The sequence below is a fragment of the Zootoca vivipara genome, chromosome 4 (genome assembly GCF_965207765.1).
Source record: "Zootoca vivipara chromosome 4, rZooViv2.hap1.1, whole genome shotgun sequence".
In the NCBI taxonomy this organism is placed as follows: domain Eukaryota; kingdom Metazoa; phylum Chordata; class Lepidosauria; order Squamata; family Lacertidae; genus Zootoca; species Zootoca vivipara.
Window position 1 is genome coordinate 98,875,358 of NC_142587.1, and position 13,339 is coordinate 98,888,696.

General features: G+C 43.8%; 1 protein-coding gene across 1 annotated transcript in view; it reads left to right on the forward strand.

Annotated features, from left to right (window-relative positions):
* The window catches only part of LOC148686068 (uncharacterized), a 120,245-nt gene that overhangs the window by 30,195 nt on the left and 76,711 nt on the right, over positions 1-13,339 (forward strand). The window contains exon 5 of the mRNA XM_088668475.1: positions 5,756-5,882. Coding sequence (XP_088524601.1) covers positions 5,756-5,882 — 127 coding nt within the window. The remainder of the gene's footprint in view (positions 1-5,755; positions 5,883-13,339) is intronic.

Genomic DNA, 13,339 nt, shown 5'->3' on the forward strand with positions numbered 1-13,339 from the left:
TCTGTCAGCTCAGGCAGGGAGACCATGGAGGGCAAAGGAAGCGGGAAGCACCCCTGCTAGCAAGCACCCCTCAACAAGACCCCAACCCCAGAGTCTGTTCAGCCCCCTCCGCTTCTTGTAGCTGGAGTCAGTCTGGGCGCTGCCCTCCCAGGCCAGGTGGGAAAGGCCTGCCAGGCAGGGAGCAGGTCCTGCAGGACTCCCAGCAAGAAAACCTGGGAGGTGAGTCTTGGGCAAAGAAGGGACAACGGAGTTCCCTGTCTCCAAGGTGTGGGGCTTACCTTCTCTTCCATCGGGCCACAGGTAGGCCAACTCTGGCCGAGCTATTACATTCTGCAGAGGAAAGAAAAATCTGGGTCAGATGACAGTACAAAAACCCACCTTGGATGGCTGCACCCACCTTGGACCCAATCCCTTGTCCCAGAGGACCACCTGGAGCCCTGCAGCCTCCTGGGCAGAGGTGGAAGGGCAGCAGCAGGAAAGGGGGCAGGAAAAGCCGCTGGCCTCATCCTGGCACCCAGGAACACACACCGCATTATCTGCGTTCAGAGTCACTCGGGGATGTGCTAATGGGAGGATGGAAGCAACCAAAGAAATGAATACAGGAAGGCAAAATACTTACTCTGAGCTGGGAGAGATGCTGTTTGCGCTAGTTTCCGCTCTTTCCCATTGTCACAGAGGGCATATCCTTGGAGGTCCTGTAAGAGGAAAGAGCCACAGAGTCAGGGGCCAGTCTTGGGAAGTGCTAGGCTGTCTGATAAGGAGTCAGGATTCATCAGTGCAGGTGTGATGCCTTGTCCTGCATTTTCCTTTATTTAAATAAAACTATCTGAAGTTGTATTTGTGTGTGTGTCCATTTGTAGACTCAGTGGGTGGTGCTGGGAAGTATTTTGACAGTTGTGGGTGGTACAAAGTCAATTTGACAGTTTTGATACAAACTGATACAAAGTTTAGAAACAAATACAAAAGTATTTAAAAAAAAAACAGGAAGGAAATTGATACAAAGATTGAACTTCAGTGACCAACATGTGGAAGGAACGTTCAGTTTGAAGGGCAATGTTTAAAGGCAATAGGCATACCAAGCAGGGTTCTTAAATTTATATTGGGGTCCCCTCTCTGGTCATGGATTCTCTTATAACACTAGTGAAGTGAAATTTAGGGGGGTCCTGAGGACCGGCGAAAACAGGATCCTGACCCAGGAAGAGTCCGGGAAAGCCGGCAAGAGATGCAATTAATAATCTCTTACCGACTGTAAAAGACAGAGACCGAACCAGGACTTCCAAAAGCAAGGCAGTTTATTTTAACAGAAAATAAAGAAATAAAAGGCTGTTGCAACAGCGGTTCCCCTCTCACGCAACAAGACGGAGCGAAGAACAAAGGGAGCTTCCAACTTTTTATAATATTCCTTCCCAATGTTACTCAATTACAATAAAAGGTGGGAGACAGTTTGGGTGGAGGGCAATCAGGTAAGTACAAAGGTTTGATAGGTTTTTCGATGTGGGGACCTTAGCGGGACAATTGGGGTGATGGTCCTGATAATGATTATTCATACAATTTATTTGTTCACAGGATGACACCTGTGTTGAATAAATTGTTTTTCTTCACTGAGTTGTGTATTGGTGTCACTATTATTAGACAAGCTAGATGGCGCTGTGGTAAATGGGAAAGGAGGCAAGTTACATTTTAGCAATACAGACAGATACAAGTTTATAAGGAGGATGTGAGTGAAACACTTAAAAGTCTTGACATTTCCAGTATAGGATATATAAAAGAATACATTCACAGCTATAGCTTTCTTTTTATACATTCAAAGAAACCCCTGTCCCCTTAATACAACCAAACAGATAAATTCATACAAGAATATAGTTTTATTCAGAAAGAATTAAGGGAGGATTTTAGATTCAGCAAGTCTCCTTCCTGGGAGGAAAAACACTTCGGGGCAGAGATAAAGGAGGGGGATTGGTGCGAAATGCGCAATTACTGTTGCGCCAGAGCTTCCTGAGTTAAGGCATTATTATGTATGTTTATGGAGGAGTTGTAAAAGAGGCGATGCGTATTCCAGTGATGGTCTGGGGTCAAGTGGGGATTATTCCTCCTGTTGAGCAAGGGATAGCCCTTCCTTGACCTCTGTTTCTGGCAAGGAAAAATGGCTTCTGTCAGGTCAAGGCATCGTTCCCCTCTCTGTACATCTGTACATCTCTGTACATCTGTGGACCTATGAGTGCAGTGCATGGCGTTCACTAGCTATCTAAAAAGACCATCCAAGCCTAAATCATACCCCAACCGCAGCCCTAAGCCTACACCTAACCCTAAGTATTCTATGTACAAAAGAAATATATGAATTTATATATATATAAAATAGGCACAAATGTGCACAAAATAGAAAGGTAAAATAAAAAAATATTAAACTAAAGAACAAAAAAGAACCAAATAACAAAAAATATTAAAATAAAAAATAAAAACAAACAAATAATTAACCGTGGAAAAAATTCAAGGGCTGCATCGCTGTCCCTTCACACCTGGTATGATCTGGTGTGTCTCCTCTCTCTCTCCCCCCCCCCTGAGGGTGCAGTGGGGAGACGGTGGGGGTCCCAGGGCTGCAGCAGGGGAGGGTGCCTGGGGGGCCTGATCTGCTCATGCAGTGGGGGGGGGACAAACCCAAGTCAGGGAGGGGAGGGTCCTGCCAGGGAGGGGCGAGGTCTGCAACACTCTCCTTCCTGGAGATCAGAGGATCCCAAACTCCCACGAAATCTCCCTTCTTCAAACAAAGGAGTACCTAGGACTTTAACTCTGTGTGACGTCGCTCAGCGTCATTGCACAACAGAGGAAACACGTGCAAATGGTTTTCCAAAGCTGGACGAGGAGGTGGACTAGCCCCCCCCCCAATATTAAAAACCCACGGGGAGGAAGGAAGTTAAGGTGGGAGAGAAAGGCCAGGAATAAAGAGAGGGATCCCAGCCCATATTCTGGCTGCTGCATCGCAAACCAGTTTCCCATTCGTCTCCAAGGGCAGCTCCACACGGAGGCCACTGCAGCAATCCCCTCGCACCCAGAGCATGGCATCCCAGGACCACATCCTCTCTGTCCCAAAGGGATTGTTGCTGGCAAACCAGCACTGCTACTCACTGAGCCTCCAGGGACCTTGGCATCAATAGCTGTGTGTATTAAGCTATCTAATAATAATAATAATTTACTCGCCTAAATTTCAAGGGAGATGTCTTTGGCACCACCCACTTGGCCCTCAGGGGGTTGGTAAGACACATACCTGGCCCTCAGAGCAAAGAGAAAGGGACCACACCGCAGGAGTCTGTCTTGAGAGCGGCAGAGAGTCCAAGTGCAAGAAAAGGAGACAGAAGCAGGGGAGTGAGGGTGGAGGTGGGGAGCAACTCCTTAGGACCCCTGGGTGAGGACCCCCACTAGAGCCAAGCATCCATTTTTCACAAGATAAAAATGATTCCCTTATCAGTCGGTTCTACTTCATGCATTGACTGGAAGGCAGCAGAAACCAGGTTGATTAATCTCACAGAAATCCCTTCAGTTGCCTCCACATTCTGCATTGCTAGAAACCATGCTTGCTCATGCTTGCAGATATTAAGCTGCACACAGCACACGGCAGAGAGCAGAGTCAGGAATGAAAAACAACAAAGTAACAGTTCCTAACTGTTCCCTCCCAACAGCAGATATCACCAGATGTTCAGAACGGGAGGGGTGAAAATGCTCACAACCTCCCCCTTTTCATTCTGACCATTATGAAAATCTAGCACAAAAGCAATTTTTTTACATATATACCAAGTTGTTCCTTATTAACAGCTTTAGTCAAAGCATCAGCAGGTATTTCTTTCCCTGGCATATATGAGACTTTTACAACTCCTTTCTGAATGCATTCTCTGGCACGGTGCAATTTGATTAGCAAATGTTTTGTTCTTTGCTTGCACCTTTCTGAATGGATTAGTTCTATGCAGGTTTTGTTGTCCTGATAAACTTGAACTGGACAAGAAATTTTTACTCTCATATCCTCACATAGTTGCAACAACCACTCTACATTCATGAGGGAAAAATTTAAAGCGTTGAGTTCTGCTTCACATGAACTCATGCTTACTGTTGCTTGCTTCCTACAAGACCAATCAAATAGGCACTGGTTGTACAAATAACATACACCTGAGGTGCTCTTGCCATCAGTTGTATCGCTACCAAAACTGGCATCGGCATAGATCTCAAGACCTCCAGATTTTTGGCTAGTAAGCTTCAACCTGTAATGCATAGTGCCTTTTAAATACCTAACTATGCTTTTCAGTGCCTTCCAGTCTTGCACTGTAGGTTGATTTACACATCTGCTGAGCAAATTTATGCTAACAGCAATGTCTACAGAATTGACATCTGTCAGATTTAATTTTTCAATCACATCATTGATCTTACGTGATTGATTCTCTACTTCCAGTGAGAGATAATTGCTGACTTCCCCATGGTCTTTCATATCAAAATGCTTTTGCAGCTTTGCAAGAGTGGTTTTGTAAATATTTGCATCCTTCCAGAAAAACAAAATATCACCCACAAAACAAATGCAGTACAATTTGTGCTGGTTAGATTCTTTAACAAAAACACAATAATCAGCCTTTCCTTGCTGGAAACCTAAGGAAAACAGCACTTCTGTCAGCTTAGTGTGCCAGCATCGAGTGCTTTGTTTTAGGCCATACAGGGATTTTTTAAATTTACACACCATCCCCTATTTTATCTGCACTCCGTCTGGCGGTGACATGTAAATACTCTCATTGAGAATTCCGTACAAAAACGCAGTATTAACGTCGTGATGAGATATGGTCATGCCCTCTTCTGCAGCAATTTTCATCAACAGCCTAACTGTCTCAAATTTGACTGTCGGTGAATATGTCTCATGATAGTCCTGATCAGGTACTTGAGAAAAACCACGTGCAACTAATCTGGCTTTATATCTGACCACTTTACAAGTCTGATCAGTCTTGGTTTTGTAAATCCACCTGCTGTCTACAAGTTTCATGCCTGGTTCTGCTGGAACCAATTCCCACGTGTCATTTTGCTTTAGGGAATTCAATTCAGCGTTCATGGCGTTAAGCCAAGGTTCGGCATCTTTTTCAGGTAAATTTTGAACCTCTTTGTAGTTAGTTGGTTCAAAAACTGAGTTTGGGTTGCTAGTGGCAGCCATATCTGAAAAAGCAGCTTTAGCAAATTCTTTAGAAAATCGCTTAGGTGGTTGTCCCTTGGTAGTTATCTATGCAATACTCTGGGATCCTCTGGGTCTGGTTCCTCCTCCTTGGGAGAATGGTGACCTGTATCTGGCAAAGATTCTACCACTAGATCAGTGTCAGACCCATCTGATTTCTTAAAAGAGGTATTTTCATTCTGATAATCTGTATCAGTGTCAGAATTTGTGCTACCATCAGCATCAGCATCAATTACAGATTGGGGTGAAAATGCTCACACGGCATTGAGAGGGAACCTCCCCATAACAGCTCACAAGGAGAGGAGAAAGTAAATCCTTCCGTCAGGCAAAGTGGAATGCTTGCGAAGGCAGAATGACTTGAAAAACACAAGGTGGAGTACAACCTATTTGCACAAAGACGAATACCCATAATTAAAACGCAGAATAAAATAAGCATAATTGAAATGTGCAGCAAAACAATCCTATTGAAACAACACCGCAATTAAGAGGAAGGAAACAACAGAGCATTGTGTAGCAGATAAATATTGTTGCAGAGGGGGACATTTCCCTTTTTTCTTTTAGGGTCCAGTGTGCTTTGAAGATGTCGCTGTTCGTTTCACGGACGAAGAGTGGGCGTTACTGGATCCTGACCAGAGAGCTCTGCATAAGGAGGTCATGGAGGAGAATTGTGGGATCGTGGCCTCTCTTGGTAAGGCTCCCTGTGGGATTGTGGCGTTTCACCTCTAGGGGTCTAGCAAGAGTTAAGTTGCAAGGGAGGTAAACAGCCAATAGGAGCTCTCCAGGCAGAAGCAGGGGTATATCAGGAGAATCAGGCAGACAGGAGGAGGGAGTTAAGGAGTTGAGTTGATGAGAGAGGTGGAGAAGATTTTGAGATAGAGAGAAGGTTAGAGAAGCTAGTGAGGTGAGCTGTGGTGCAGAATCTGTAAGAGTAATAAGAAGGGAACTTCAGTCAGGGAGGACAAAGGAGGGAACTAATACTAAAGGTTAAGTTTAAGTAAACATATTTGAGAAACCGTGAATAATTTTTATGCTTGTAAGATCATCACCTAAATAAACTTAATTGTTTTGTTCACTGTTCATCTGACTGGATTCCAATCAATTGTGTACCAGTACACAGATTTACTGGTTTGTGGCAGCAAGGGAAGAAATAGGCGAGGGAGGTATTGGGTCAATAGACCGTTAAATGTCCGGGGGCCACAGGGATCGTCATATCTGCCTGGAAATTCAAAAATATCTCTATGTGACCAACCTCATATATTTTCACAGAGCTCAACAGCGTCCCCTATAACACCTGGGAACACCTAACAACTCCACAATAAACAGTAAATTACAGGGCTTTTTTTCTTTTTCTTCCTCAAATTATTCCTTTTTCTGCCACGATTGGGCTGCTCTGAACTGCCCAGGCCATCTTAAATGTCAGCTTCAGAATTGTTAGGAAAGATAAATAGGTTCAGGTTTTCTGTTTTTGTTTTTGCTCCTGTCAGTCTTGGCTTGACCAAAGAGACGACTGACATTGGAGATGGAAGGGATGCCATGACTGGGCCAAACAAAATCCATCCCAGAGAAAAGCCAGGCTTATAGAATCTCAGGTAGTAGTAGCAGCGATGATGATGATGATGATGATAGTAATACAGTAGTACCTCAGTTTACAAACTTAATCTTTTCCAGAACAGGACTGTTGTTAAATCGAGGTACCACAATAATTTTTATTTATACCCTGCCCATCTGGCTGGGTTGCCCCAGCTACTCTGGGTGGCTTCCATCACATTTATAATGAAAATCATAATAATCTGACAGTCTCTCCATTCTTCAATCGCCTTTGTGCACCTTTTCCTGCCTTTACCAGTGTGATTTTGTAGTGACTGAGTCTCCTTATACCTCTTCAAAAATATAGAAAGGCCAGCTTTGGTTAAGTTTCCCCCAATCTCTCTCCTAATTTCTTCATAACTGTAGCCTTGCTCACTTAATAGTACTATTTTACATCGCTTTCTGATTGACCACTCAACTTTTTGTGCTATTTCTATAATAATAATTTTATAATAATAATTTATTATTTATACCCTGCCCACCTGGCTGAGTTTCCCCAGCCACTCTGGGCAGCTCCCAACATAACATTAAAATGCAATTATCTATTAAATATTTGTATAATTTTATTATATTCTACAACCTCACTAAATAAATCGTCATAATATCTTCATAACTGTAGCCTTGTTCATTTAATAGTACTATTTTACCATTTTACATCGCTTTCTTTGTACCATATCTATAATTTTATAATGTTTCACAACCTCACTAAATGAAACAACACAAAAAACCCACCAACTTGGTAGCAATCACATAACACACTGACAGAAGTCAACCAAAGCAAGTTGTGCTTCTTTTTTCTGATTATTTGGCTATAACGTTTGATAGACTATAATTGAAGAAACTTTCTTCAATTGTATTCTTTTCTTTTTTTAATATAATATTTTTATTATAATTTCCATAATACAATAATTACTCAAAATATTTAAAAAACATCCAAAAAAGATACCCATGATACAATGATTATTCAAAATATTAAAAGAAACAACAAAAAAGAAAAAAGTCTTACAAACATATTTCTTAAGGAAGGAAAAAAAAATCAAAAAGATTCCCAACCACCTGTTCACCCTTCACACACACCCCTTGTGACTTCCAACCTGTTCTCCATTTCGGTTTCAGTTTCCAGAGTTTTTGTATACCTTTTCTGTTCTTTATTCTAAGGATTTCTATCTTTTCTTGAGACCTTCATCTGTCTGCTAAGAGTTGGCTTTTCTTCACCATTGTTTTCTTATATTCATTAAATTTTTCCCAATCCTTGTCAATTTTCTGCTCTGATATCCCCTTACTTTCTCCATTTTTTCTTGCCAAATTTTGGTAATTGATCAATTTTTTTTGCCAATCCTCTAATTTTGGAACTTTTCCACCTTTTTGCGATGAGGAGCCTGGTGGATGTAGTCACATACATTGTTTGTTGTTTAGTCATTTAGTCGTGTCCGACTCTTCGTGACCCCATGGACCAGAGCACGCCAGGCACTCCTGTCTTCCACTGCCTCCCGCAGTTAGCTTCGAGAACACTGTCCAACCATCTCGTCCTCTGTCGTCCCCTTCTCCTTGTGCCCTCCATCTTTCCCAACATCAGGGTCTTTTCCAGGGAGTCTTCTCTTTTCATGAGGTGGCCAAAGTATTGGAGCCTCAGCTTCACGATCTGTCCTTCCAGTGAGCACTGAGGGCTGATTTTCTTAAGAATGGATAAGTTTGATCTTCTTGCAGTCCATGGGACTCTCAAGAGTCTCCTCCAGCACCATAATTCAAAAGCATCAATTCTTTGGCGATCAGCCTTCTTTATGGTCCAGCTCTCACTTCCATACATCACTACTGGGAAAACCATAGCTTTAACTATACGGACCTTTGGTGGCAAGGTGATGTCTCTGCTTTTTAAGATGCTGTCTAGGTTTGTCATTGCTTTTCTCCCAAGAAGCAAGCATCTTTTAATTTCGTGACTGCTGTCACCATCTGCAGTGATCAAGGAGCCCAAGAAAGTAAAATCTCTCACTGCCTCCATTTCTTCCCCTTCTATTTGCCAGGAGGTGATGGGACCAGTGGCCATGATCTTGGTTTTTTTGATGTTGAGCTTCAGACCATATTTTGCGCTCTCCTCTTTCATCCTCATTAAAAGGTTCTTTAATTCCTCCTCGCTTTCTGCCATCAAGGTTGTTTCATCTGCATATCTGAGGTTGTTGATATTTCTTCCAGCAATCTTAATTCCAGCTTGGGATTCATCTAGTCCAGCCTTTCGCATGATGAATTCTGCATATAAGTTAAATAAGCAGGGAGACAATATACAACTTAGTCGTACTCCTTTCCCGATTTTGAACCAATCAGTTGTTCCATATCCAGTTCTAACTGTAGCTTCCTGTCCCACATAGAGATTTCTCAGGAGACAGATGAGGTGATCAGGCACTCCCATTTCTTTAAGAACTTGCCATAGTTTGCTGTGGTCGACACAGTCAAAGGCTTTTGCATAGTCAATGAAGCAGAAGTAGACGTTTTTCTGGAACTCTCTAGCTTTCTCCATAATCCAGCGCATGTTTGCTATTTGGTCTCTGGTTCCTCTGCCCCTTCGAAATCCAGCTTGCACTTCTGGGAGTTCTCGGTCCACATACTGCCTAAGCCTGCCTTGTAGAATTTTAAGCATAACCTTGCTAGCGTGTGAAATGAGGGCAATTGTGCGGTAGTTGGAGCATTCTTTGGCACTGCCCTTCTTTGGGATTGGGATGTAGACTGATCTTCTCCAATCCTCTGGCCATTGCTGAGTTTTCCAAACTTGCTGGCATATTGAGTGTAGCACCTTAACAGCATCATCTTTTAAAATTTTAAATAGTTCAGCTGGAATATCGTCACTTCCACTGGCCTTGTTATTAGCAGTGCTTTCTAAGGCCCATTTGACTTCACTCTCCAAGTGAAGTCTAAACATTTATCTTTTTCCTTAATTTCTAATTACTTAATTTCTAATTACTTAATTTCTTAATTAATTTCTTAATTACTAAACATTTATCTTTTCCCTTAATTTCTTCTTACAACATACTCAACAGGAACATCTCTGGGACTTTTTTTTAAAAAAAATATTTCAACATTTTTTTCTGTTCTATATATATCTTCTCTCCAATTATTTGGAGTGGGGGAAAACCTAGAATCGGATTCAAATTGTTCACAGATAAAAGAGAAAGAGGAGGATTTAACCTGCCGAATTTAGAACTCTATCATAATGCAGCCGGACTGATGTGGTTAAAAGAATGGGTGGAACTAAAAAATGCAGCTGTACTAGATTTAGAGGGTGTGGGTCTGGCCTTCGGATGGCACAAATACTTAATGGAGGAAAAATTGAAGGACTATAGTAAATTTAATAATAATATTATAAGAAAAGCACTCTTAAAAATTTGGAAAAAATATAAAGGGATATTGGAGCCAAAAACCCCGTGGTGGATTTCCCCGCAGGAAATAGTAGCTGTAAAAAGAAAAAATCTGGAAGAGAAGTGGCCAACTTATAAATTGTTAGCAGAAAAGACAGAAGGAATTGTAAGGTTAAAAGAATATAAAGAAGTTCAAAAATATTTGAATGTCTGGCTCCAATATTTTCAAATTAATCAAAGATTTCAAATAGATAAAATATTAGGCTTTGAAAATAATTTCTCAAAATTTGATAAAATAATAATAGGAGAGAAAAATAAATATATAAAAAATCTATATGATTTATTATTAGAATGGGAAATTCTAATATTAGAAAGGGAAAGACGAATTAACGAAGGAGGCCATGATAAAATGGGGACAAGATTTGGGGAAAATAATAATGGTGGAAAAGAGGAAAAAGGTGTGGCTAAAAGATATAAGATTCACCCCAAATTATGACCTAAAGGAGAACATTTTGAAGATGCAATATAGATGGCATTTGACCCCGTTATATAGATCGAGAAGTGCTTGGTGTCTGGGGCAGTTTGGCGTTGCCCCGAGTGCTTTTCTACCGTAACATCAACACCCAAACAGATCTTGCGTCTCCATTAGGCGCAGCTTTGGCTCCGGCACAGAGCAAGCTGGTGTCGGGGTTTCCCACAACTCTCTTTGGGTCTTGTTTTCCTACCTCCTAGCAGCCAGGTGAGATGGAAGGGGGGAGGACAGCCCCCCCATTAGCTGCAGCTCTTGCAACCCTGCTCCTTCTTTGGGGATGCTGAGGATAACACTCTCTGGCCAGCGAAGGCCCTTGTCTTGCCAAGAAACTTGTCTGTGGGAATTGTGCATCCATAATGGTCTGGAAAGGGTGAATGTCTTCTAGAATTCTCTGATGTTGCCAGAAGAGTCAGCCATTCCCCCCCCCCCCCCAAGTTAGGTCTGCTATCAACTGCAAAGGATGAGTAGCCTTGGGAGCCTCTTGGGGAGATGGAAGGGTTCAAAGGACTGAATCCACTTGCTCTGAGATGGGGGAACCTTCGGGCAAAAGGCAGCAGAGAAGGGATGCTGTTGGCCGCTAGCTTCTGTTCCTCCCCAATTTCCCAAAGGGCGTAACATCTGAGGTCCTGCGGGAGGAAAGAGCGTCTCAGGGTCAGGGGCCATGCTAGGCCAAAGCGGCCCTCCATTGCCCCCACCACAGAGTCCCTGGCTCTCCTTTGTCATCTCTGATGCCATCTCCCGGACACTTATGTTAAGCAGGAGGAGGAGGTGCGGAGCATTAGGGGTCTCTGAGCGGCAGGTGATGGAAGCGCGACTTCAGTTCCTGTGGGAGACGCCCATGTTCAAGGCAACAGGTCCACAAAGGGCAAGGAGGGAAAAGAGAGGAGAGATTTTGAGTCCTGGGTGAAATTGTGGAAGTATGTGAAGAGGAGGAAGAAAGAGCCATGTCGAGGGAAGTCAAGACCAACGACAAACCTTCCTGTTCACCTGCTTTTCATCCTCCAGGTGTGCCTGAAACTTCCTTTGGACTATTGCACGGCAGAGGGCCGAGGAGAAGTTTGGATTATGGGGCGCTCGTCAAAACCCCCCAGGCGCCCCAGGCTGTCCTGGAAGAGAGCAGAGGAGGAAATTCAAGTCTTCCGGGGGCATCAGGAGGGCACCTCTGACCTCAAACTCCAGTCTTGGCTTGCCCATCCCTGACAGCTCCCTCCTGGGGTCCCTCACGCAACCAGAATGGACTCTGCAGTGCGATTCTTGGGCAGCTGGGTGGTCCAAAGGCCCCTCAGTGCTGCTGCCTCAAAAGCTGTGATCACCTGGAGCACGGAAAGTAAAGAGGACTAAGGACACACCTCCCTGTCCTCTCATTCTTTTCGTCTAGGACTGGGTTAAATCTTGCTGGGTTAAATCTTGCAAGGGTGTGAGAAGAAGAAAGAGCTGTGCAGAGGGAAATCAAGACAAAGGACCTACTTCTCTGTCCTCCTCCTTTTCTGGGCCCCCAAGAACAGCCTCCATGGTCCTGTGCAAGATCGCACTGACCATATCTGAGCTGAACTTGACCTCATGATGCTGCAGAGATGAAGGGGGGAGGGTTAGATGCTGCCTCCTCCCAGTCTCCCTTGCCCCCTTCTCCCTCCTGCCTGCTCTTCCCCACCTGGAGCTCCCCCTAGAGTTCTGCCCTGAGGTGCCCCCCCCTAGCCCTTCGGTGTCCACACTTCCTCACCTATCACCAAGGGCTCCTCCCGGACTTGCAGCGGGGCCACCCTGTTCCTCCACCGGCAGATGAACAGGACCTTGAACCACCTCAACTTAGAAGAGAGGAGCAGAGGGGAGAGAGCGACTCAGGAGCCCCAATAGGTGGGGGGTGTTTGTATCTGTACGGGGGGGGGGGCTGAGAGAGGAAGGTGGTGGAGTCTTCCTTGGAGACAGGGAGAAGGCCAATGGCATTGGGCAGCTGGAGAGATGCAAGATGGAGCCAGGCAGAGGTGTAATGATTTGGGGGCAGGACTAGGGGGACCTGGGAGAGCAGGGTTCGAATCCCCACTCAGCCATGAAGCTCCCTGGTGGACTTTGGGCCAGCCTAGCCTACTTTGCAGGGCTGCTGTGAAGAGAAAAATTGGTGGCAGGGAGAACCATGAAGGCCACTTTGAGCTCCTGGGAGGAAAGTGGGCTAGGAATGTCCTAATAAAAGTGGATGGTGAGAGGGGAGAGAAAGGGAAGGCAGGGGAAGAGTGTGGAGGAGCTGAGCTCTCTGGAGAAGACTGGCCAGAGAGCCAAGGCTGTGCAGGGGACCCCAGGAAACACACACACACACACACACACACACACACACCCGGGGGACCAAGAGAAAGGGAAGGGGTCCTACTTACAGCCTGCCCATTTCATCCAGGAAAAAAAATCCCACCCTCCTCTCTAAAGTAGCTAACTATCTAAAATACCCACCCAAGCCTAACTGACCCCAGCCCTAAGCCTAAGCCTAACTACCCCTCTATGTACAGAAGAAATATATACAAAATAGACACAAATCTGCATAAAATAAAAAGGTAAAATAAAAAATATTAAAATAAAGAACAATAAAATAAAAAATATTAAAAATAAAGGACAAAAATATTAAAATATAAAATAAAAACAAACAAATAATTAACCACAAAAGCTCACCTGTGTCAAGAATTGCAGTGGGCT